Source organism: Rattus rattus, chromosome X (genome assembly GCF_011064425.1).
Source record: "Rattus rattus isolate New Zealand chromosome X, Rrattus_CSIRO_v1, whole genome shotgun sequence".
NCBI classification, from domain to species: domain Eukaryota; kingdom Metazoa; phylum Chordata; class Mammalia; order Rodentia; family Muridae; genus Rattus; species Rattus rattus.
Window position 1 is genome coordinate 101,931,174 of NC_046172.1, and position 22,483 is coordinate 101,953,656.

Sequence of the window (22,483 nt, forward strand, 5' to 3'; positions counted from 1 at the left end):
TTAACATTCTGTATAGTAGTGTCTATGCTAGTAATAGCTAGCATTAATAAGCATTGTTAGCTGTCTGTTTCTCTAGGTCCTGCATACACAGATTAAACCAACCTTGAATTAGTATTAGGTAAAAATGTCTCAAGTTCACTGTCTGTGGCAGACACTCTTGCTTACAATGCACAAAACCCTGCAATTGATCTCCATCCAAAACCAAAAAAAGACATTTACTGTGAACATGCCCAGGTTTTGTTTCTGTTATTAAAATATAAACAATACACTTTCTTTTACACATATTTAAGGATTATAAGTAATTTGGGGATGACTGAGAGTATACAGGACCCACATGATAAGCAAATAGTACAGCACTTTGAAAGGGGGACTTGGACTTCCTAGATTTTGGTGTCTGTAGTGGGTCCTGGTTACTAGTCCTCTGAGAATCTGAGGGACAGCTCCCTTGTTTCTATGTGTAAGTTCATACATCGATTCATTAAATTAGGATCTTTTGCAGTGCCAGCATTCAAGTTTCTTTTGCTCATGCTTATATTAAGAGCTGAACTGTAAGAAGTTAGATATACTTGTTCTACTTCTTACGACCATCTATTACTAATTGGGGACCCTAATTTCTAGCATTTCAGAAGCAATTACTAGTCTTAATTTTGTGTGATTAGATCTATGTGTACAATAGTAGCAAATGGGAAAGAAGAGTAGGAAATAGTTGTAGGTGAGGGAAACAGGGAGCCACCACTCTTCTCTTCTTGTGCAGAAGTAGTGGGTAATTGTATAAAAGCCACTTCTGCTTTCAATTCATATTACTATATATAGGTATGGGAATATGGTCTCGGCATCTAATGTGTAGAAAGTAGCTATGGCCCAGCAAAGTGGTATATACTTAAGAGTGAAACAGGGGAATCCTGAGTTCAAGGCCGGCCTGGGCTTTGTAGTGGGGCGCTCTCTCAAAAACAAAACAAAACAAAACAAAAACCCCAAAACACAACCACACACACAACAAAAAATGTCAGAACAGTATTTCAGATTTGACCTTGTTATCTCTAGTATAACCTTTTCTTCACAGACTATTGAGTAATTAATGACTATATTAAAGTCTTATTCTAGAAATATCGACAAAAACTTTCCCCCAGTATTCAAATAAATCCTTTGTTACAGTATGTATGTGACCACCCATTGGCCACTAAACATGTCCAAATACTTGGAGTTTCAGTTGTCAAGTGTCCGTGTTGCAAGTGTGACACTCTGGAATTCCATCTCCAGCACTGTGAATTACAAAATAAACAAAAAAGACTTAATCTCTTTGATGTGTCAAGGACAGGCTTGCTCTTGCTCTCCTTCCCCTTCTCTTTTTCTTTTTCTCTCTCTCAGTTGGGGTTGGATTCAGGGACTCACAAATGCTAAGGAAGCATGCAGCTACCTGGCTACATGCCTAGTGCCAGGCCAGATGTTCACACAAAGAGGAAGCGAAGAGCATAGTTGTGACTGGAGGAGAGGTGAAGGTGTAATGGAAAAGATGACATTCGAGGGCATTCAAGGGTAGGTCAGATCTGTACATATAGAGGTAAGGAGAAGTGGGAAAGTAGAGGTTGGCTCTGGATAAAGGAACATAATCAGTACCAGCTGGGAGGATGATGGCAAGCTGTGTTTTCAGCTGGGTATATGAATGGAGTTAGAACAAAGTTAGGAGCACATCTTGAGTGCCAGGCAGAGGCATTGACTGAACAGAGGAAGGACTTAGTAAGAGGAAACATCAAGCCCTCCGGTACACTCGCTGCTGAAATTTCTCTCTGTCTTCATTTCATTCCACTCTCTCTGCCTCAGGTCTGCTTCCAGCTGTGGTTTCTCTTGTCTGGGTTGTTCAAAAGCCTCTTACCTAACCTCCCCCTTTATCTCCCTTAGATTAATCTTCCCAAAGCACAGCTCTTCCCATAAATCTTCAGTGATTGTGTTTTGCCAACAAGGTAACATCTAAACAACAGAAGGGCAGCTCAAGCCCTTTCCTCCATGCGGTGAAATCTGCTCTGGTAGCTTTTCTTTCACTCCATGAACCTTCCTTAACTCTGACTTTCATGCAGTAGGTTGTGATGTCTAAGAGCATAGAAGTAACCAGTCCATATGTTTGGAGCCAGACTTTGGGTTTTAATTCCAGCTCACTGATTGCTAATTGGCAGCAGTGGGGGAGGTCACTTAGCAACTCTGTGCTGGAATGACTCATCCCAAACTGGGCATAGTAACAACATCGGTAGTATAGGGGGTTTGGAGCCAAGGCCTGTGGCATAGCTCTATACTTCCAGCTACCTGGGAGGCTGAGAGAAGAAGGCCAGCTTGCACTACTTGAGTTTAGTGCTAGTCTGGGCAACTTAGGGAGACCCTGTCTCAAAATAGCAAATGAAATGACTGAGGACATACAGCTCAGTGTATGCTTGTCTAACGCCTGCAGAATGCCAGGGTCAGTTTCCAGTGTCTCACATACAGAACGAATAACGGCTAGCACTTAGTTTATTTAGGTGTTTATTTAGGTAATGTTTCTTTCTGACTACCTTTGCTTTATGCTCTTGCCTTCTTGAAGATATCCTTGGTCCACTTATTTCCTAACCAAATCCTGCCCACCCCAAATTCCCCATCCCTCAGCTAGCATGATTTTTACATCTTCCCTTATTGAAGATAATTTCTTTCCTGTCAAATTTCTAACTTGTCACTTTCATTTTTAACAGGATTAACTTATTTGTATATCTTTTCTTTCAAGTCAAGGAGCAAGGGGGTTACAACTCCAGGACTCATAAATGCTAACTAAGCAAGCCCTCCACCATTGAGCTATATCTTCAATTTCTTATGTATATATCTGTGTTCCCTGGCAGATTGCAAGCACTGGGAGGGCAAGATACAAGTCCGATTCATCTTGCTAGTCCTACGGAGTATTTAAGACATGTTACTTTGTGTATACTAAGCATGTAGACTATTAAAATGACTGGCTGATCAGTTAAATGCTTAAGAAAGATAATAGGGAGTGTAGACTAGATAGAGGGACAGTAAATGTTCCATACTATAATAGGATGACTAGTTCAAAGTATCCTATGTTGTACTTTATGAAGATCTAGAAAAGGGGGCTTCAGAGTTTAAAATATTATCAGTTCTAAGGCAAGAGGAATGGCAGTTACCCTTTATTTGATTAGTATGTGGTGTATGCATGTGTCAGAATATCACACTGAACTCTATTAATACATATAACAAAGTGCTGGGTGTAGTGGTACACACTTAGGAGGCAGAGGCAAATAGATCTCTGTGAGTTCTAGGCTAGCTTGGTCTACATAGTGAGCTCCAGAACAGTCCTGACTATGTCAGAAAAACCCTGCCCCAAAACAAAATACATACAATTAACATGTTTAGTGGGATGTGGTAGTGCAAGCCTTTGATCCAGCACTTGGGAGATAGTGGCAGGGCGATTGCTGAGTTGAGCTAGCCTAGTTTACATAGTAAGTTCCAGACAATCCAAGGCTACATAGTAAGATACTGTTTCAAAATAAAAGTAAAATATATGTTAGTAAAATAGTAAATTTCCAAGCAGTTGTGAGGCAGAGGCATGTGAGTCTCTGAGTGTGAGAAAGTTCCAGCAAGAGGGTATATAATAGAGAGATACCCAGCCTCTAGTAGACAGACAGACAGACAGATAAAAGTTTGACAAAATGGGTCAGTGGGTAAAGGCGCTTGCTGCCAAGCCTAATGATGACTTGAGTTTTGTCCTTAGAAGCAACACGATTGAGGGAGAGAGCAATGAGTTGTCCTCAGATCTCCACACACAGGAATTTATGCATGTACACACACAAACAAAATAAGTATAATAAAATTTTAATAAACATTGTCCTGATGATGCCCTCAAGCCTGTTACATGCAATAAGGCCTTGGGTCTAAGACCCAAACCACAACATTTAGAAAACAAAGCAAAATGCACAGGTAATGTATTAGAAGATCAAGATGATAAGCAAACGAGAGATAACAGTAGTGAAAAGCAGAGAGCTGAGTGGGTTAAAAGATCACATGGAGAGCTGGCCATGGTGGCACATACTTTTTTCCCCAATTTATTTTTTATTCACTTTACATCCCATCATAGCCCCTTTCCTCCTCTCTTCTCAGTCCTGCCTTTACAAATCCTCCCCCCATTACCCCCTCTCCTCTTCACCTCAGAGAAGAGGAAACCACCCTCCTCCTTGGGTACCACCTCATCCTAGGACATCTAGTCTGAGCAGGACTAAGTCTGTTCGCTCCCACTAAGGCTGAACCAGACAACTCAGGTAGGGGAAGGGGATCCAGTGGCAGGCAGCAGAGTCAGAGACAACCCCCGCTCCAGTTGTCCTGGGACTCACATGAAGACCAAGCTGCACCTCTGCTTCAAATGAGTAGGGGGCTAGGTCTGGCCCATGCATGCTCTTTGGTTGGTGGTTCAGTCTCTGTGAGCACCAGCCCCTGGGCCCAGGTTAGTTGACTCTCTAGGTCTTCTTGTAGTGTCCTTGACCCCTCTGGCTCACTCAGTGTTATCTCCCACTCTTTCACAAGACTCCCAAGCTCTGACTGATCTTTGGTTGTGGGTCTCTGCATCCGTTTTCATCTGCTGCTGCATGAAACCTCTTGGGAATATGCTAGGCTCCTGTTTGATATAGCGGATTATCGTTAACAGTGTCAGGGATTGACTCTCTCACATGGGACGGGTCTCAAGTTGGGGAAGTCATTGGTTGGTCATTCCCTCCATCTCTGCTCCATCTTTGTCCCTGCACATCTTATGGGCAGGACAAATTTTGGATTGAAAGTTCTGTGTGGGGATAGATGACCCCCTCCCTCCACTGGAAGTCCCATCAGGCTATAGGAGGTGGCCACTTCAGTCTCTATATCCCCCTCTGGTAGGAATCCTCAGCTAGGACCACACACAGACTATTAGTAGCCTCCACTGTCTCAAGCCTCCAGCCCGTCCCAGAGGTGCCCCCACAGATTTCCATTCTCAGTTCCAGCCCTCTACTGTTCCCCTCATCCCACTCTTGTTTGCTATGCCTGTTTCCCTCCTCACCACCTCTCTCATCCAGTTCCCTCTCCATCCACCTCCAATGACTATTTTGTTTTTCCTTCTGGGGGAGAATCATGCATCCTCCCTTGGGCTCTCCTTATTACCCAAGTTCTTTGAGTCTATGGAGTGTAGCATGGTTAGCCTGCACTTTATGGCTAATATCTACTTATCAGTGAGTACATACCATGTGTGTCTCTCTGGGTCTCGGCTACCTCACTCAGTGATATTCTCAAGTTCCATCCATTTACCTGAACATTTCACAATATCTTTGTTTCAGCTGCCTTGGTTTTAGCTGAATAAAGTTCTATTGTATATACGTACCTATTTAGGCAGAGGCAGGAGGATCGCTGTGTTCCAGGCCAGCCTGATTTATAGAGCTGAGTTCCAGGACAGCTAGGGCTATGTACAGAAACCCTGTCTCAAAAAAGCAAAACACAGGGTTGGAGAGATGGCTCAGCGGTTAAGAGCACTGACTGCTCTTCCAGAGGTCCTGAGTTCAAATCCCAGCAACCACATGATGGCTCACAACCATCTGTAAAGAGATCCGATGCCCTCTTCTGGTGTATCTGAAGACAGCTACAGTGTACTTATATATAATAAATGAATAAATCTTAAAAAAAAAGCAAAACACAAAACAAACAAAAAACAAAATAAAAAATGATCACATTGTGACCTAGGCTAGATAATAAGGACTGAGAAGGGGACAAGAAGAATAAAACAGAGGAGAAGATGAGTTATCATATATCCAGAAACATCTGACTGCTGCGATCAAAGAGTTTAGAAATGAAATGCATTGGAAAATAATTTTGTGACTATTAGTGACAGGACTTAGTTGTAGTTTATGCTGCTGGCCCAGGTCTTATGGTTTTTTTCCTCATCTGTATAATGGTACTAGATTTCTATTCTGTGGATGTCAATTCTTTTTTTTTAAAGATAGTTGTGATATGTTATTAACTAGAAGCTCTTTTTTAAACAGAAAAATGAAAAACGGTTCTATCTGAAGGAAGTGAATGTCAACATGTATTTGGCTAATGGCTCAGGTAAGCACAGCATAGGCTTGGAGGACAAGAGTGGGTTTTATGGAAGGAGAAGAAATACAATTAGCTTATGGCCAGATTGTGTCTTATGAAATAGAAGATGCTGTGTAAAATATTTCTTGATCACAACTTAAAATCTAATGTAGAATTATAGTGTCCTATCCCTTGCAGAGTCATCTTTTCAAAGTATGGTGGATATTTGTTAAGGAAGTGACTGAATTTTAGACTACTGAAACATCTATGGAAAGATTAGGGAGACATGAATGAGGTGGTGAATGCCTGGGATTACAGCCTTGGGAAGCAGAGACAGAAAGATCCAAAGATGAGGGACAGCCTGGGTTGCATAGTGAGCCCTAGGTCACTTTGGGCTATTTAGCAATATCCTGTCTCAGAAAACAAAATAAACTTAGTAATGGCAACAGTTGTTTTTTGGGGGTCAGAGCCTGACTCCAAACCTTACACTTTACTAAAAAGCCCTGAGGAAGGGCTAGGGAGAGAGCTCAGTTGTTCAAGTGCTGGCAGAGCACAAAGATCTGAATAAAGAAAAGGTAGATGCGGCAATGTGCACTTGTGATTTCAGTGCTGGGGAGGCAGAGACAGGTGGATCACTGGAGCAAGCTTAGCCAAAAATAAGCTTTAAGCCAGTGAAAACCAAGATGGATAGCACCTGAGGAACAATACTCAAGGCTGGCCTCTGGCCAACCCTCCACATGCATGCACACATCTAGGTAAATATGCACACACACACACACACACACACACACACACACACACACACACACACACACACACCCCCTCCCTCACACATGAGACACAATCCTGGTGATACGCTAAGAAGTTACTGACCTGCCTTTTTTCCTCTGCAGCTTTCCATGTTTCAAATAACAACCTTAGCTTCTGGGATGCTCCTCTGGGAAGTTCTTATATGTGCAACAAAGAGCAGGTGGTTTCCGTGTCTCGAACATTTCAGATAAATACCTTTAACCTGAAGGTGCAACCTTTTAATGTGACGAAAGGAGAGTATTCTACAGGTAAGAAACAAAGAAACCTTATCCACTACATTCTTCTATCTCCCTCTGGGTGGTTTTTCCTCTGAGTTAAAGTGATTCTGTACATGAGCGTAGAGAAATAGCTTCTGATGGGAAGTTCTTACAACCTGGAACCAATTGTGTAAGTCTTCACTTGGTCATCAGTTTTCATTTTTGAAAACCTGAAAATAATTTGAAGTATTTAAGGATCCTTTTTCAGGAACAGGTACTCCCCTGGGGTTTTGTTTGGGTGGGGATGGCACTTGGAGCACCAGCTTTAAGTACCTTATATCTGCCGCCTTGGACCCTCTTCTTGGGGGAACATTTTCATATCCATATGAAAACAATTTGGTTTGATTTGCTTAAGACACAAGATACAGGGTAGTAGCAAAGCCTCACAGCCCGTGAATTCATCTTGCTTGCCAGAATGACATAGGGAGATCTGTAAGGATAATTTAGTTCAAGTAAGGCTTTTTGAAGACCTACTTTAGAAGGGCAAATGATGGTCTTTATTTGAGTTTTAATGAAATCCTCATATACTGTATTTGTATGAATACAGAAGATGGATTTGGCATTGCACGATTAAGATTTGCATGACAGAAAAAAAAGTACGGCAAATTCCTTAAGTGACTTATGCTTTTAAACCAATTACTTAAATAGGAGGTTTGTGGAGCAGAGCTTTGCTGAGCAGAGCTTTCCAGTCGTTCCCATCCTTCCCAAAAATTAATCTAGAGGCTTATAAGTAAACAGAGATGCTATGATTAAAGTGAGTATGCTGTGAACGATTCGGCTGCCTTTGCAGTGCTATGGAATACCATCTTGGCCTTGCTCCGTCCAAAAGAGACTTTACCATTCTTGTGGGTAGAAAGGTTAATCACAACTTAAAAATATATTCAAGACTCCATTTCCTTTGCCAGAAGTGACACGTGCTTATAATCATAGTACTTAGGTGGTCAAAGCAGTCATCCGGGGTTCAAGGTCATCCCTGGCTGAACAGTCACTTCCAGGCTAACCTGGGGTATATGAGATCCCATTTCAAAGAAACAAAAACAGAATCCAATTTCTTTCTCCGTTTGTTTGCTTATTACTTTAATTATTTTGATCTTACAATAGATTTATTTTTGAATCTTCATCTAGCTCCCCTACATTATTATCCTAGTTTGAGGTCCGGTTTTGTGTTTAAAATTTAAAATCACCTGCAGTACTATTCTCAGTTCAGGTCTCTCTCTTGATGGCAGTGGCCCGAAATGAGCCAATGCTCTTTGCCTAATTTGAAGTGTGGGTGCCAGAGAGATATATAACATTTAATACTGATATTGAATGCATGATCTATTTATGGAACTAGGTTCTTGGTTGTGGGTAACTATAAATATCATACCCAGGTAATACTTAAGTGTATTCAGGGAGGAAATAGAATTGCAGTCAGGTTGAAGAGTGTTGATTGGATTTTATTAGATCAGACTACTTGCTATAAATAGAAAAAAATAGCCCCTTTGGGCTGCTATTCTGAGCCAGATTGATAAAACATGTAGTAAACACACTCAAATTAGTAAGCGGTCCTAGTTTCTTAGCTCTTCCCCCCACTGAAATCACGTATATTAAGTCAGGGACAGCAGCTTTTTGTGAGACAGTTTGGACAGTGAGTTCTCAAGCGTTGAGGTCATACGGTCTCTGTTGTGACTCTAACTCTGCCTTTGCAGCCTGGAAACCACCCTAGGCAGTTCATGCAGATGAGTGTGGCTGTGTTCTAGTAAAACCTGAAGGATATGAACATCTGAATTTCATGTAACTCCCATGTTTCACAAAAGACTGTCTTCTTTTCCAGTCATTTAAAATTACTCATCTTATTTTTAGCTCTTCAGCCAGATTTGCTGACCCCAATTGTTAATGAACTCCTGAGCCAGCCTGAGTTCAGTCCAGCAATACCCTAATGTTTTCTATTTCCCCAGAGATGCACATTCTCCCACTTAGAGGTTAAAGTGGTTCTATAGACATAGGCTGGCTTAGATCTCTTCATTGATGATAAAGTAATTCTCCATCTTAGAAGTATGTATAACACTGTGTGCATATCACGTGATACATTGTTTACTTTGAACTATAAAAAGTCTGTATTCATACATAAAAATATCTTCATATGTACTCACAAATGAAAGGACAAATACACTTTAGGATTGTAGCTTTAACTGGTCATCACTTTCTATACTTTATCATAAAAATATGCCTGCTTTTGCTAATTTGAAATTTATTTTATAAGAGCATTTCTGACTTTTAAATCAACATCTTTTACTTTTGGCTATTTCTTTTTGATTATACTCATTATTTGTTACACACTTTTTCTCACCTACAGCCCAGGAATGTTCGCTGGATGATGACACCATTCTAATACCAATTATAGTTGGTGCTGGTCTTTCAGGCTTGATTATCGTTATAGTGATTGCTTACCTAATTGGCAGAAGAAAGACTTATGCTGGATATCAGACTCTGTAACACTAATCCAATGTGATCTCTGTTATAAAACAATAAAGCAAGTACAAGTTCTCGCATGTAATACTATTGAAGGTACATTTAGTTCCAGTCCTGCTCTTAGGTTGGGTGGTATGGCAGACCTCAAACTAAAACAAAGACTCCCAAATGCGATCCACTTCAAATGAATCGTGTGATTTTGGTTTTCCTGACTAAGGAGTTTAAAACTACTATAGCAAAATGCATGGACAAAATTATCTGGACTACAGGTTCTGTCTCACTGTCTGGAATTCTGATGAGAACGTCCAGTGTAGGAAAAAGAGCAGGTTTCTTCTGCCTGCATGAGGTTGACTGTGACCATCATGATCTCCAGTGGATTTGTACTTGCTCGTTCTGCATTTCTTGTGACTTTTGTTTGCAGGTTGACTTAGCTACTTCAGCATTGCTCCATGTTTGACCTATGAAAAAGGTATCAGTAGATTTGAGCAGAGCCCAGAAGTATCATGCTCTTGCCAGTAAAATTCTTTTCCCATGTTTTTTTTGAATATATTTGTATTTAATGTGGCTGAAATGACAAAAACACAAAAGTCCTAAATTTTAGAATAGATGTTAATCTTTTTATTTAATCTTTAAAAAAAACTGGATGTTTCAATCTTTTAAATTGCAAGACACAAGGCAATTCCAACTGGGCATTTCAATCTGGTTTTAGGTGCTTTAGAGATAATTGCTAGGCAATGCCAAATGAGGGCATTAGTGCTTTGTACCCAGAAATTGGCCTCTATATGCAGCACTAAGATTAATACAGATTTCTCTTGAACCTTCCAGTCTTCCATGTTGGTGGTAATGTGCTTTGTTTTTTCCTTTTTCTTTCCTCAAGAAGAAATGTTAGTATGTCCTAAATAATGAAGTGCACTTACGCTCATAAAATTGCTTGCACCTAATCCAAAAGTCATGGTCTTGCCTTAGTTCATTAACATGGTCTTCATTTCCGGTTTGCATTGACTGCTATAACACTTACTCATTTGGCTTTCATGTTTAAATGGTTCTGTGATAATCAAAACTTAGTTACTGTTCACTGTGGTACTTTTCCATTCAGTTCTGTACTCAGAGATGGCACCACCTACTGCTTCTATGAGAGAGTTAATTATTTCAGCCCGATGCCTAACACATCATGTATTCCTTACAGCTTCTAGGACATCTTCCATACATGTATGCGTACATGTGTCCATACTGGTATGACCCAGCAAATATTTCTTAAGATATTGATCTGCAACCATATATAGAAGGTTCTTGTTATTGGGAGGGCAGATTAAATGCCTTTCATTCTCAAGAAAGTGAAGAGCTATCTGGGTTCCAAAATGCTGATGTTGAATACATGATATATATGCACACATATAGGCACTTGCATGTTAGCATGTTTATGTCTGTGACTGTCTTTTGAGTTATATAGGAGTGACAGAGTTTGTGTCACTTTAACTTGCTGTCTACTTAGCCTGAAAACCTTACTCGTTCAGAATCATAGTCCTGACTGACTTCTAGAGCAACAGGGCACTGCATGGCCAACTTAAAACACTTGTTATAAACGAACCAGAAATCTGATTTTTAAAATACATTTTTCATTTTAACTGTGTTTTAGCATAAGCTTGTTAATCCTAAAAGAATGGATTGTGCTTTTAAGAACATAGGTCTTATGTATTTGTCATGAATCAACAAAACAGCTTTTAAAAAAGGACTAATTGGAACAAGTGGGTGGCACTGGCTTAATGCTGTTAATGTTTCTAAACGAATTTACATTTAGATCATATATTGGATTCATATTAAGATACCTCCAAAGCACTGTTTTATAGAAAGATCTGATTTCAATAAATATTTTTGTATTTTACATGGGCCAGTTTATGTCTGCTATTTACACTATTATTTCCTATAGACAATACACACTATCTTTGTATTTTTTTGTATTTTTGTTTTGTTTTACTGGTTTTGCTTCTTGATGGTAATACTCTATTTGGTTTGGGATGTTTTCCACACTTTAGTATTTGTATAAGAAACTGGTCCATGTAAGTACTTTCCATGTTTTCTCTTCAACTGTTTAAAGTGCTTCTCAGATATTTGCCTGTCTGTTTGCCCAACATTGCTTCTAAATCAATAAAGATTCTTTTATTTCTTAAGGAAATTTGCTCACATTTTTTCCCATTGGTTAAAGTGAAGATTTTGTATATTACATGATGCCAATTTAAAAAAAAACCTTAGAAGAAGTGCTTAAGAATAGAATTAGATTGTTTTCCATATATGTTGTCTGTGTGCTACTCTTGTCTCGAACAATAGCCCCATTCGTAAGCTTTGAGTGGCTCAAGGATGACTGCAGAATAAGGGTTCCCTGAGACATGCATCTTTGCCTAGGCTTCAGGTCTGCGTGATTTTATTTGGCAAGTCTGTTTTGAGAGAGAGAGAGAGAGAGAGAGAGAGAGAGAGAGAGAGAGAGAGAGAGAGAGAGAGAGAGAGAATGAGAATATGAGAGAGAGAATGAGAATGAATATATATGTGTGTGAGTGTGAGAGTGAGAGTGTGTAAGCAGGCGAGCATAAGCACTTTTGTGGAATCTCAGTCATAGCTAGTGAGGTAAATAGTAATCTAGGATATTTATTTCATAGTAAATCTTTTTGGTACACTTTTCTTAATTCCTGAATTGGGGCTAGCATTTCATATCCATAACACAACCTGTCTCTTAGATTAGCTCACACTGGCTTTTTCAATCGCCATGGATTTTCCCAGTCATATTAATTAGTATGTTATGCAAGACAACATAGCAGTTCACCTGGCAGGTTTCTCCGGAGATCCTGAGGTGCCATGACAGTGCACTTAGTTACCACAGCTCTCAACACAGCTAATGTGGGAAACATTGGCCAAGTTCCTGAACTGCTTTAGGGTGTTAGTCTCACAGGTTTCTTCATCTAGGGATCGTGGGGGCTTTCAAATTCTGCTTATTCTTCTTCCCTCTTTCATTTCAGAAATGATAAACACACCTTTGCCTTTCATTTCAGAAATGATAAACACACCTTTGAATATTTTAGAAGGAGCCTGATAAGAAGCCACATGTTTTATTTCAAACCCAAACTTAAATTCAGTGAACAGTGTACCATTTTACATTTCCTGCATATTGTCAGGAAGAATTCTTAGAAGACTCATCTGTTTTGAAGATTATAGCATTACCATCTGTTTGTTTAGGTAGAAAAAAATTCAATTGTTTTGGGTTCACATCTCTTCTTCTACCTGGAAACCAAAATCCTGTCAGTGATCATTATGTCTTGTCTTTGAAATTGGTACAGACATAAGTTAAACCGAATAGTTTCAAATATTTTCTGTATGCACATGCATGTACTTGCATGTGTGTATACTGTGTATGCATGTAAAGGCCACACATCTATGTTAGCTTTCTTGTGTGGTTTCCACCTTATTCTTTGAGACAGGGTCTTCATTCATCTGTAGCTTGCTATTTCTGCTAGACCGACTGGCCAGAGTGCTTGTTGGATCCAGTGACCTCCTCCTTCCTCAGTGCTGCCCTGGGATTGCCAATGTGCACAGTAGATGCGAGGCATGTGAGCATAGCTCCTGGTGCTTATACAACGTGCACCTTACCCACGGAGCTGTCTCTTCAGGGTCTTCAAGTATCTGTTGAGCTTCAAGTGATGTACTTGAAATGGTTTGAATGTAGATCTAAAAGAAATATAAGTAAAGTTACATTAGAAGGTGAGTCAACGGGTTACTCTTTAAAAAACGCATCTTAATTAGCATTTAAAAGGAGTTTCATGTTTCATTATAGATGTCTAATTCTTAGACTGAAAATTATCTTTGGAAGATTTCTGAGTACAAAATTGAAGATTAGTGAAGTTTTATTTTTTATCTATATGGCCATGACATCTTGTAATCTTTTTTATTTTATTTACTTTACTTGGCTTTTGTTTTATTTTATTTTATTTTTTTTTTTAAGACAGGGTTTCTCGACAGTGTTTTTTGTCCTGGGACTCACTTTGTAGACCAGACTGACCTGGAACTCAGAGATCCTCCTGCCTCTGCTTCCTGAGTGCTGGGATCAAATGTGTTCCCCCCACACCCCCAATCTTTAAATTTCCTATTGCTCCTGTGGCTCTGAAACCTTTTCACAAGGTTGGGTGTTTTTAGTGATAGAGCGTTTCCTTAGCATGTATCAGGCCCTGAGATCAGTTTGCAGTGATGGAGGTGAGGGCGCAGGTTGGCTGTGGGGATTCGCAACAGTCAGGCCCCGTGCCACACAGTCCTTTAATTGCAGCAGTTGGGACACAAACAGTGTTCTGCGAGTTGAAGCCCAGCCTGGACTACACAGTGAGTTTAAGTTAAGCAAGATGGCACAGTGAGACCCTGTCTCAAAAAAACATTCCCCAAATACAGTTTCTTTACTCGGAAACATTTTCATTGTAGTATTAAGTCTACATTAGTCGGATAGCTGAACTCAACACTGGCCTACATAAGGAGTATTTCTTTCCTTCAGGACACACTCCTATTGACATCAACTGTTTCAGTGGTAGAGCAGCACATCCAGAATCAGCCCTTGGAAGGTGGAGGCAGATCAGGATTTCTGGGTCATCTGTAGCCACATAGCAAATTTGAGTCCAATTTGGACTGCATAAGATCCTGTTTCAAAAACAGCAAAGAATAAAGTAAAACAACTTTTTTAAAAATCAGATTTTGTTTCAATTACTTACAGATTCTCTTAAAGTTGAATTTATACAATCAGTAGCTATTGTAAATTAGTATTTCATATACTAATTGGGCATTTTAAGTAAGTGAGTGCATCTAGAAAGATCTTTGTATTAGTGGAATTGCCTTTTTGATCTGCTCTGGGAATATTTGTCTTACATGAAAGCCTTATTGGCAGTATTTATGAAAGTCATCTCAGTATTAGGTCAAACACCCAATTTGGAAAAGAGAAGACTGCTGAGACTTTTTGCCAAAATAAGAAATTAATCTGCTAATGAATTTTTTAAAATTCAAGGGGTATTAAACCCAAGGCTTAATACTTTATGATATGTGTCACGTAATAGTATATAGCCTGGGTGGTAATGTGGGAAATTGAAGGGGTGGAGTTATTGCGGACTCTTTAGTACCATCTGTTCTCAAGTCAAATCCAGCATCATCAACTCTCTGGATTCTTAATAGAAGGCAATTTAAAATGACCATCCGGTTGGCAGCCAAAGTCAATGTCAAGATGTTTATAAACTCCAGATTGCATCTTGTTTCCAGTTACTGACCCAGAGTCTGGCAGTCAGAGTAGAGCTTGGTAGATTTTGTGATTGCAGAGCATAGGCAGCACTGCATTGCAGCCTCCTCTTTCTCTTTCTTTTCTTTTTTCTCTATATGAGTTTTTGCCTATGTGTATGTATGTGTACCACCTGTGTGTCTTTTGAATGTGGAATAAAGAAGGGGGTGTCAGATCCCCTGGGGCAGTAGTCATGAATGGTTGTGAGCTACCATGTGGATGCAGGGAATCAAACCCAGATCCTCTGAACAGGTAGTTCTGCTCTTAACTCTAATTCCCATCATTCTTATTTTGGCATAATCCTAATGGATTTATTTAATCCTAATGGACTTATCTACCTCTGGTAGAGTTCAACCCCTGAAAGAAAACTTAAGCAACACAAGGCAGGGAGTGGAGAGTGGGGAATACTATTAAATGGTGTTTCAGCATCCTGATTCTCTTGCCAAGTGTCCTAGCTCTCCATCCCTCCCTGCAGTCATAGTAGATTTTTTATAATCAGCTTCTGGACTCTCGCTCCTGGGTCCTAGGGAAACCTTCCATTGAACATCTTCAGAGTCATTAGCTTTGCTCTTTTAAATTTGTTTTAATAAATAAAGTATTTCTTTCAAACTGGAGATGGAAGAAAAGACCTTAATCCAAAAAAACTCCAAAGTCTGCATTCATAAAGGGAGCTATTACTCTGTATTATAATGTATAATGTATAACACTTGGTATTATAATGTATAATGTATAATGCTATTCATTAGCCTTGTTCTTTTTATGAACATTTATCTCATCTTAACAAACATATTTATCTATCCCAGATGCTACCTTTTCTTTATGTCCCTATTCTAAGCACCCCATGCTGTCTTTTTCTTAATCTTAAATTTATAAAGAACTCTCTCCTTAGTCCTTGATGTTGTGACTGATAGTTCGCTGTTCACTTGTCTGCAGCAGTTTGAATCATGCCTGGTCCTGCCCACGTTAGGATTCTATAGGCATTGTTTTCAAATTCCTCTAATATATTTAACCTTTTCACGACAATGGGAGCCTCCTTCCTGAGCCGTGACTCCATCTTCCACCGCTTTTCCTACTTCTATTTTTATAACTTAGTCCCTCAAATACTAGTATTCCTAGGAGTTTTCTCTCTGGTCCCTTTTCAGTTTACTCATTCCAGTTAATTGACATTTTGTTTGGGACCCAAACACCTTGTTTTCTTGGTATTTTAAATATGCTCCACAGACTAAGGGTTTTCTTTGTGATGGTTTCCCACATACTCATTCTTGCTGCCGCTCTTTCCCCTCCCCCTTTCATGCTTTCTTGTCACACGCATTACATTTCTCCCTTAAAAATTGCTTTCTCCCTCTCATTGTCTAGTTTCATGACTGTATACAAACTAAAATATAGTATCTGAGTATCAAAGAAATTGTGCTGTTTGTCTTTGAGCCTGTCTTTTTTTTTTTTTTTTTTTTTTTGTTTTTTTTGAGCTGGGGACCAACCCAGGGCCTTGCGCTCCTAGGCAAGCATCTACCACTGAGCTAAATCCCCAACTCGAGCCTGTCTTATTTTGCTCAACATGCTAACATTAGTTTGATCAATTAGACTTAAAATGAAATGATTCTACTTTATAGCCAAATAAAATGCCATTGGGTATATGCACCACATTTTCTTTATCTAGTCACCTTTCCATAGACATCTAGGCTGGTTCCTACTGTGAATGTGTTTACTACTATGTACGGTGCAGCAGTAAATGCAGATGTCCAGGTATTTGTGTAGGATAGACCCCTTTAGCTTGGAACACAAACATCTTAAATTCAACCCCAAACTGAGTATCTCCCTTTTCTACATATCACCCTTTTACAATCTTTCCCACTCATCTTCAATAAGTATGAATGCAACAAGACTAAAATCCACCACTATAGCGAAGGGCACCAGCATTGGCGTAAACACTCGTGTGGCATTGAAAGCATCCTGTTATTGTGGCCTGTTAAGCTCCTCATATCCATTTTTGCCAATTTTACCTTCTAAATGGGTCAGTGGTCTCTCTACTGCACCTACACATCATGAACCCAGTTCGGGACTATGTTACTGATCTCGTGGATGCTGGCAATAGAGGCGGCTCCTAGCTTACTACCTAGTCTTCCATCTGCGATTCTGGAATGTACCCTGATTGAATTCCTGTTACTGTTTGTTTTTCCAGTGGGATAAGGCAGAACCACCGAAGAGTGTTCTTTTGTGAGCTGGTCTTAAATACACTTTTTCTGGCTTCCATCCATTGTTGTATGTCACCTTCCTTGGCATTGCTCCTGGAGTTTTTATGTTTTCTTACTGTCCACGTTTTTGTCTGCTTATATTTGTTATTGCTGTTTTGTTTTGTTTTGTTTTTCTCTACAGGGTTTCTCTGGATAGCCCTGACTGTCCTGGAACTCACTCTGTAGATCAGGTTGGCCTCAAACTCAAGAGATCCACCTGCCTCTACCTCCTGAGTGTTGGGATTAAAAGTGTGCACCCCGCCCCCACCACCTGGCTCTCTGCACTGTTTCTTACACCTGCAATGCCCTCCCATTATCTACATAGTCAGTTACAATTAATGGTTAGTTCTTTGTCTTAAAAACTCACATCAAATTCTGCCTTTCCAAAGTGTCTTACTTAACTAAACTGAGTTGACTAGGTCCCTGAAATATTTCCATGATACTTTGGGTATTGCTTGTCCCACCGTAGCACATCTTGAATTTCTAACTACTGATTTCTGTGTTTGACTCTCACACTATACTACATATCTTATTTTTAAGTAATCATACTGTGTTTTATTATAGCATTACATACATAGATTGCATTATATGCTGTTCTCATTTCTTCTTCCCAGTACCTTCCTGTCCTTCCTGTTCCCTCTTGCTGAGCCCTTCTGACAAATAGCTCTCCTGCTTTCATGGCATCCGATTAGCCTTTACCTATAGACCACACATCTTACCATTTCCTTCCTCTTTAGAAGCTTTCTCACCCCTCATGTGTTCTCCTTTCCTTTCTATTTACACACACACTTAAATCTGCATATCAAAAGTAATATTTTACTGAGTCTGGCTTATTTTGGTTAAGATAATGATCTTCAGTTGCAGATTTTCCAGCAAATGACACAATTGCACTTTTTTATTTTTTATTTATTTATTTTTTTTTTTTTGGAGCTGGGGACCGAAGCCAGGGCCTTGCGCTTCCTAGGCAAGCGCTCTACCACTGAGCTAAATCCCCAACCCCCTCAATTTCACTTTTTAAATGGCTGCATAAAATTCATATATATATATATATATATTCATTCAGTTTCCTTATCTATTTACTTGTTGGACATCTGAGTTAGGTCTTAATACATCTTGTGACAGTGCTGTAGTAAATATGAATGTACAAGAATCTCTGACTTTGATTTCCTTTATTGGATACCTACTCAGGAGTGGGATAGCTGCCTTATATGGTAATCCTGTTATTAAGGTTTTTGTTTTGTTTTTATATACTAAATTATATTCTCTGGATACATAAGCAGTAGTGAAATTCCTGGATCACTGTATGTATATGTGGCATTTCTCTTTTTAATTTTTAGATTGTTTCTTTGAAAATTTGATATACTTATATATTGTCTTCTCATCAGAACTCTCTTGCAACTTTGTATTTCCCTCCCATTTCTATCAACGTGCTCCCTTCCTGACTTGTCCCTTTTCCAGATCCATCCATCCCTCCCTCCCTCCCTCCCTCTTCCCTCTCTCTCTCTCTCTCTCTCTCTCTCTCTCTTTCTTTCGAAACTTGATACTGATTTCCATGCTTGCTAAACCAAACATTCCTACCAGTAATGATAAATACTACTTTTTTCCTCGACTACATACATGTGATGAAGCCAGCAGTTAATGCCAACAGGGTCAGATTATCTTTCCTTTATTAAGTGAGCTCACATCCTATGCATTGAGCTCTGTATCTGCTTTATACAGCTGTTTATTTGCTGAGTTAGTGCTCTCTAACATTCAGGATGCAATGTGATAGTTGGCTCTTAAAGTTCTAGGCTGATCAAGGGCAAACAAATTTCTAGAAGAAGCCTGGGAGTGTGTGATCACTATACGTATTTCCCCCCAATGACTGCTTTTTTATGAAGGGGAACTGCATGAAATTACTGGTTTTTTTTGTTGTTTTGGGGTTTTTTTTGTTGTTGATTTTAAAAAAAAAAACTTTTGAGGGTCAACTCATTAGATATCATATGTCACTACTGATAATGAATGCCAATGACTTGTTATTTTGATGTAAAATTCTGTATATGAGGGAAGGGCTGTCAGTTTAACTTAAAATTGAGACATATGAAATGCCATTGTGTCTGTTCTCAATTGTCCTTTCTCCACATCCAGCTCAAGACTGCAGTGCAGATGAAGACAACTTCCTTGTGCCCATAGCGGTGGGAGCAGCCCTGGGAGGAGTACTTATTCTAGTGTTGCTGGCTTATTTTATTGGTCTCAAGCGCCATCATACTGGATATGAGCAATTTTAGCACCTACAATCTGATTGAATATATTACAAAATACATACAAATAACAAAGTTGTCTTACCTGTCAGTTTATGAAACACTTTGCTACTTAAGACAGACTCCTTGGAACTTTTATTTGGAAATCAGTCCCCACAATTTGATATAAGGCTTTTTTTTTTTTTGAAAAAAAAACAAAAACAAAAAAACCCAAAAAAACAAAAAACAAAAAAATCATTCTCTGATCTGCTTAAAATGCAGACTGGCTTTAAAAAAAGGAGAAAATGAACACACGTGTGTGATGTTTTAAGGTCTGTCTTAAGAAGCTTTGGCCAAATTGGGATCCTAACCTAAATGCCTTAAACTTATTAACATGACCGTTATAAGAAAAGATATATGGAGTTGTATCTTACTGGAATTAATAAACACTGCTTCACCACCGGTGTTCTGTTTCAATTTGTAACAGCTGTCCTAATTTAAACTCACCACTACTGTGCCTTTGCATATACTTAAGATACCTATCAGATATGCCAGAGTTGCTTTTTAGGGGGGTGAAGTAGAGCCCTTAGGGCCATCCACATTTTTTAAAAAATAAGATCTTAAGAGGAACCAGAGGGCTTTTGTTTGTTTGTTTGTTTGTTTTTGAAACAGGGATTCTCTGTGTGGCCCTTGTTGTCCTGGAAGTCACTCTGTAGACCAGGTTGGCCTTGGACTTGGCAGAGATCCACCTGCCTCTGTCTCCGGAATGCTAAAATTAAGGCATGTGGTGTCACTGCCCAGCTAAGTATTACATTTTTGAAAAGATTATGACTTGATGCCTTTTGAGTTCAAGTTAAATATGAAATTGATTCTCAAACTTGTGATTTTTCATAGGTTAAAAACAGGCTCAGGAGGCTAGAACAGAGCTTGGACTGACTTCTTAATTAGAAGGGTTTTTTTAGGGAGGGGGTGGTGGTGGTTGGTGGTGTGAAAGAGTCTTTCTGTAGCTCTGGCTGATCTGGTAGTTACTATGTAGTCCAGGCTGCCTTCAAGCTCAGATCCAACTGCCTTGGCTGGCCAAATGCTAAGGTCACAGGCATTTGACCATTCCCATCCTGGGCTTTTAAGAAAAATGTTTCTTTTTCAGCAATATAGACTGAAAGGATTCAAACAGTTAACCACTTGCCTCGCTCTCTTTCTCTTTGGATGCCTGGTTAGCACTGAAGGATAGCGGATTCTATGAACTAATTAGGACAGATTGTGTTGTGTTTCTCTACCTCATCTTGTTGATCTCTGGAGCATTAAAATCTATTTAGTGTTGTCATCAGACTGGTACTTATGAAATGTAAGCTAACAGCAATCTCAGAAGGGAGGCACTGAAGCACAGCGGCTATGCTCTTGCTTCTCTAAGACAGCCGCTGTGGGGCACAGCGCTGAGAGGGGTGGAGAGAGAGGCTGTTGGCATTCAAATGAGCCAGGCAGCTAGTCCAGATTGAAACATTTTCCTGGTAAAAGTGAAGTGCTGAAGGAATCCATAAATAAATCAGAGGATTTAACAAATGAGACCATGTACACACTGAAATGATCATTAATTCATTTTAATGTGTATATTGACTTGCTCAGAGTTTCTGTCACGTACTAATTAACAGTGAAAATGTGTTTAGGTTTCCAGCTGTCAGTGTCTGTTAGGGAGCTTTCTGGAAAACAGTAGTCCTCCAAAAAAAAAAAAGGCTAATTGTAGTTACTGAAATCGACATTATGTATTTTCAGAACCATGACAATGTTTGTGTGAGTGACAAAAGTGTAAGAGAAAATCTCAGATAACAAAAACCATTTTCATTTATTCATGGCTTTAGCCTTGTACGGAAAAGACCTTGGCAATTAGGTACTCCTGAAGTCCGGAGCTGTGTGGAGAGGGACGTGACTTCCTCGCTGTTACATGTTCAGCAGCAATGAAACCATCAGTATTTGGATTAAATAATCCAATCACTCAGTAGTAAAATGATGATTGATTAAAACTTGAACTTCTAAATTCAAAGGTTGGCACTTTGAGAGGTGTCCTTTGTTTTGCTTCAGTCGTTTTGAAATAAGGAATATAGGCCTTCTCAGTTGTCCACTGAGACACAACTGTTAGGATTCCCGTGTTGTCAAAACTCAAGCCTCTTTGGATCAGACATACAGGAGGAAAAGGGGAGGGACTGAGTAATTGTGGATCACTATTTAGTCCTGCAGTACCACATAATGTAAGTATTAGTAGAAGGAAGGAGAGGCCCAGCTTAAATAACCTGACAGACTCTTCAAGAAGTTATTACTTCAAAGATGCTGATTTCCAATTCAGCTAGTTATGTCTTGCGTAGAGTTTAGTGTCCACATTGCTCATACTTGTTCTGGTGATTTCGCGTGATGGACTTGCATGCCTTTGATACTACTATTCTTCACCATGGCCATCAGTAAGTGGAAAGAATTACTTGTAACTTGTGAGCTACCTGATGCCTGTGTGAAGAAAAAATGTTAGCTAGAGAGGTCACTAAGCATATTTGTTGGTCTTGCAGAGGATCTGGGATCGATTCCCAGCACCCACCCGTAACTTAAGTTCTGAGGATCCGTTGCCAGTTCTTCTGGCCTCCAGGGCACTGAACACGTGGTATATAGCACACACAAAGGCAAACGACCTGCATAATATACAAATACATTAGTCTTTTAAAAGCTGTAGCACATTAACTTGATCGTGTCTATCTTGTTTAGAAGTTTTGTTTTTTTTTTTTCTTTTCCAAATGTGCTTGGTATGGAATCCAAGAGCCTTAGGCACGATAGACAAGCACTCTAGCACTGAGCTAGCATCCATCCCTTTCCCACTTAAAACTTTCAAGTCTACATGTGGCGAGGGAGAAAGAGCTTGGGGAGGTGCAGAGGCAGTAATTTCCCCAGTGCCATCAGGCAACTGGAAAGTTGTGTAAGCTAGTAGTATAACTCCATATTGTCTAAGCTAAGTTCAGAATGTGAACCCTTTCCCAGTTTTGCTTTCTGCACTGACTTTTTTTTTTACACAAAATGTTAAGAAATATCTTGCTGTGCAATGCTCAGGTGGATGTTGCGAAAATAAGTAATGCTCTAAAGGAAACGATAGTGTGTGTCTACACTCTCGATGCTTCGGTTTGC

At 39.6% G+C, this 22,483-nt stretch overlaps 1 protein-coding gene across 1 annotated transcript in view; it reads left to right on the plus strand.

The window, feature by feature from the left end:
* Lamp2 (lysosomal associated membrane protein 2) overlaps positions 1 to 19,525 on the plus strand; it is a 37,073-nt gene extending 17,548 nt beyond the window's left edge. The window contains exons 7-9 of the mRNA XM_032889469.1: positions 6,030 to 6,093; positions 6,957 to 7,121; positions 19,233 to 19,525. Of these exons, the coding sequence (XP_032745360.1) occupies positions 6,030 to 6,093; positions 6,957 to 7,121; positions 19,233 to 19,372 (369 nt within the window). The 3' untranslated portion in view covers positions 19,373 to 19,525. The remainder of the gene's footprint in view (positions 1 to 6,029; positions 6,094 to 6,956; positions 7,122 to 19,232) is intronic.
* Positions 19,526 to 22,483: the final 2,958 nt, after the last annotated feature.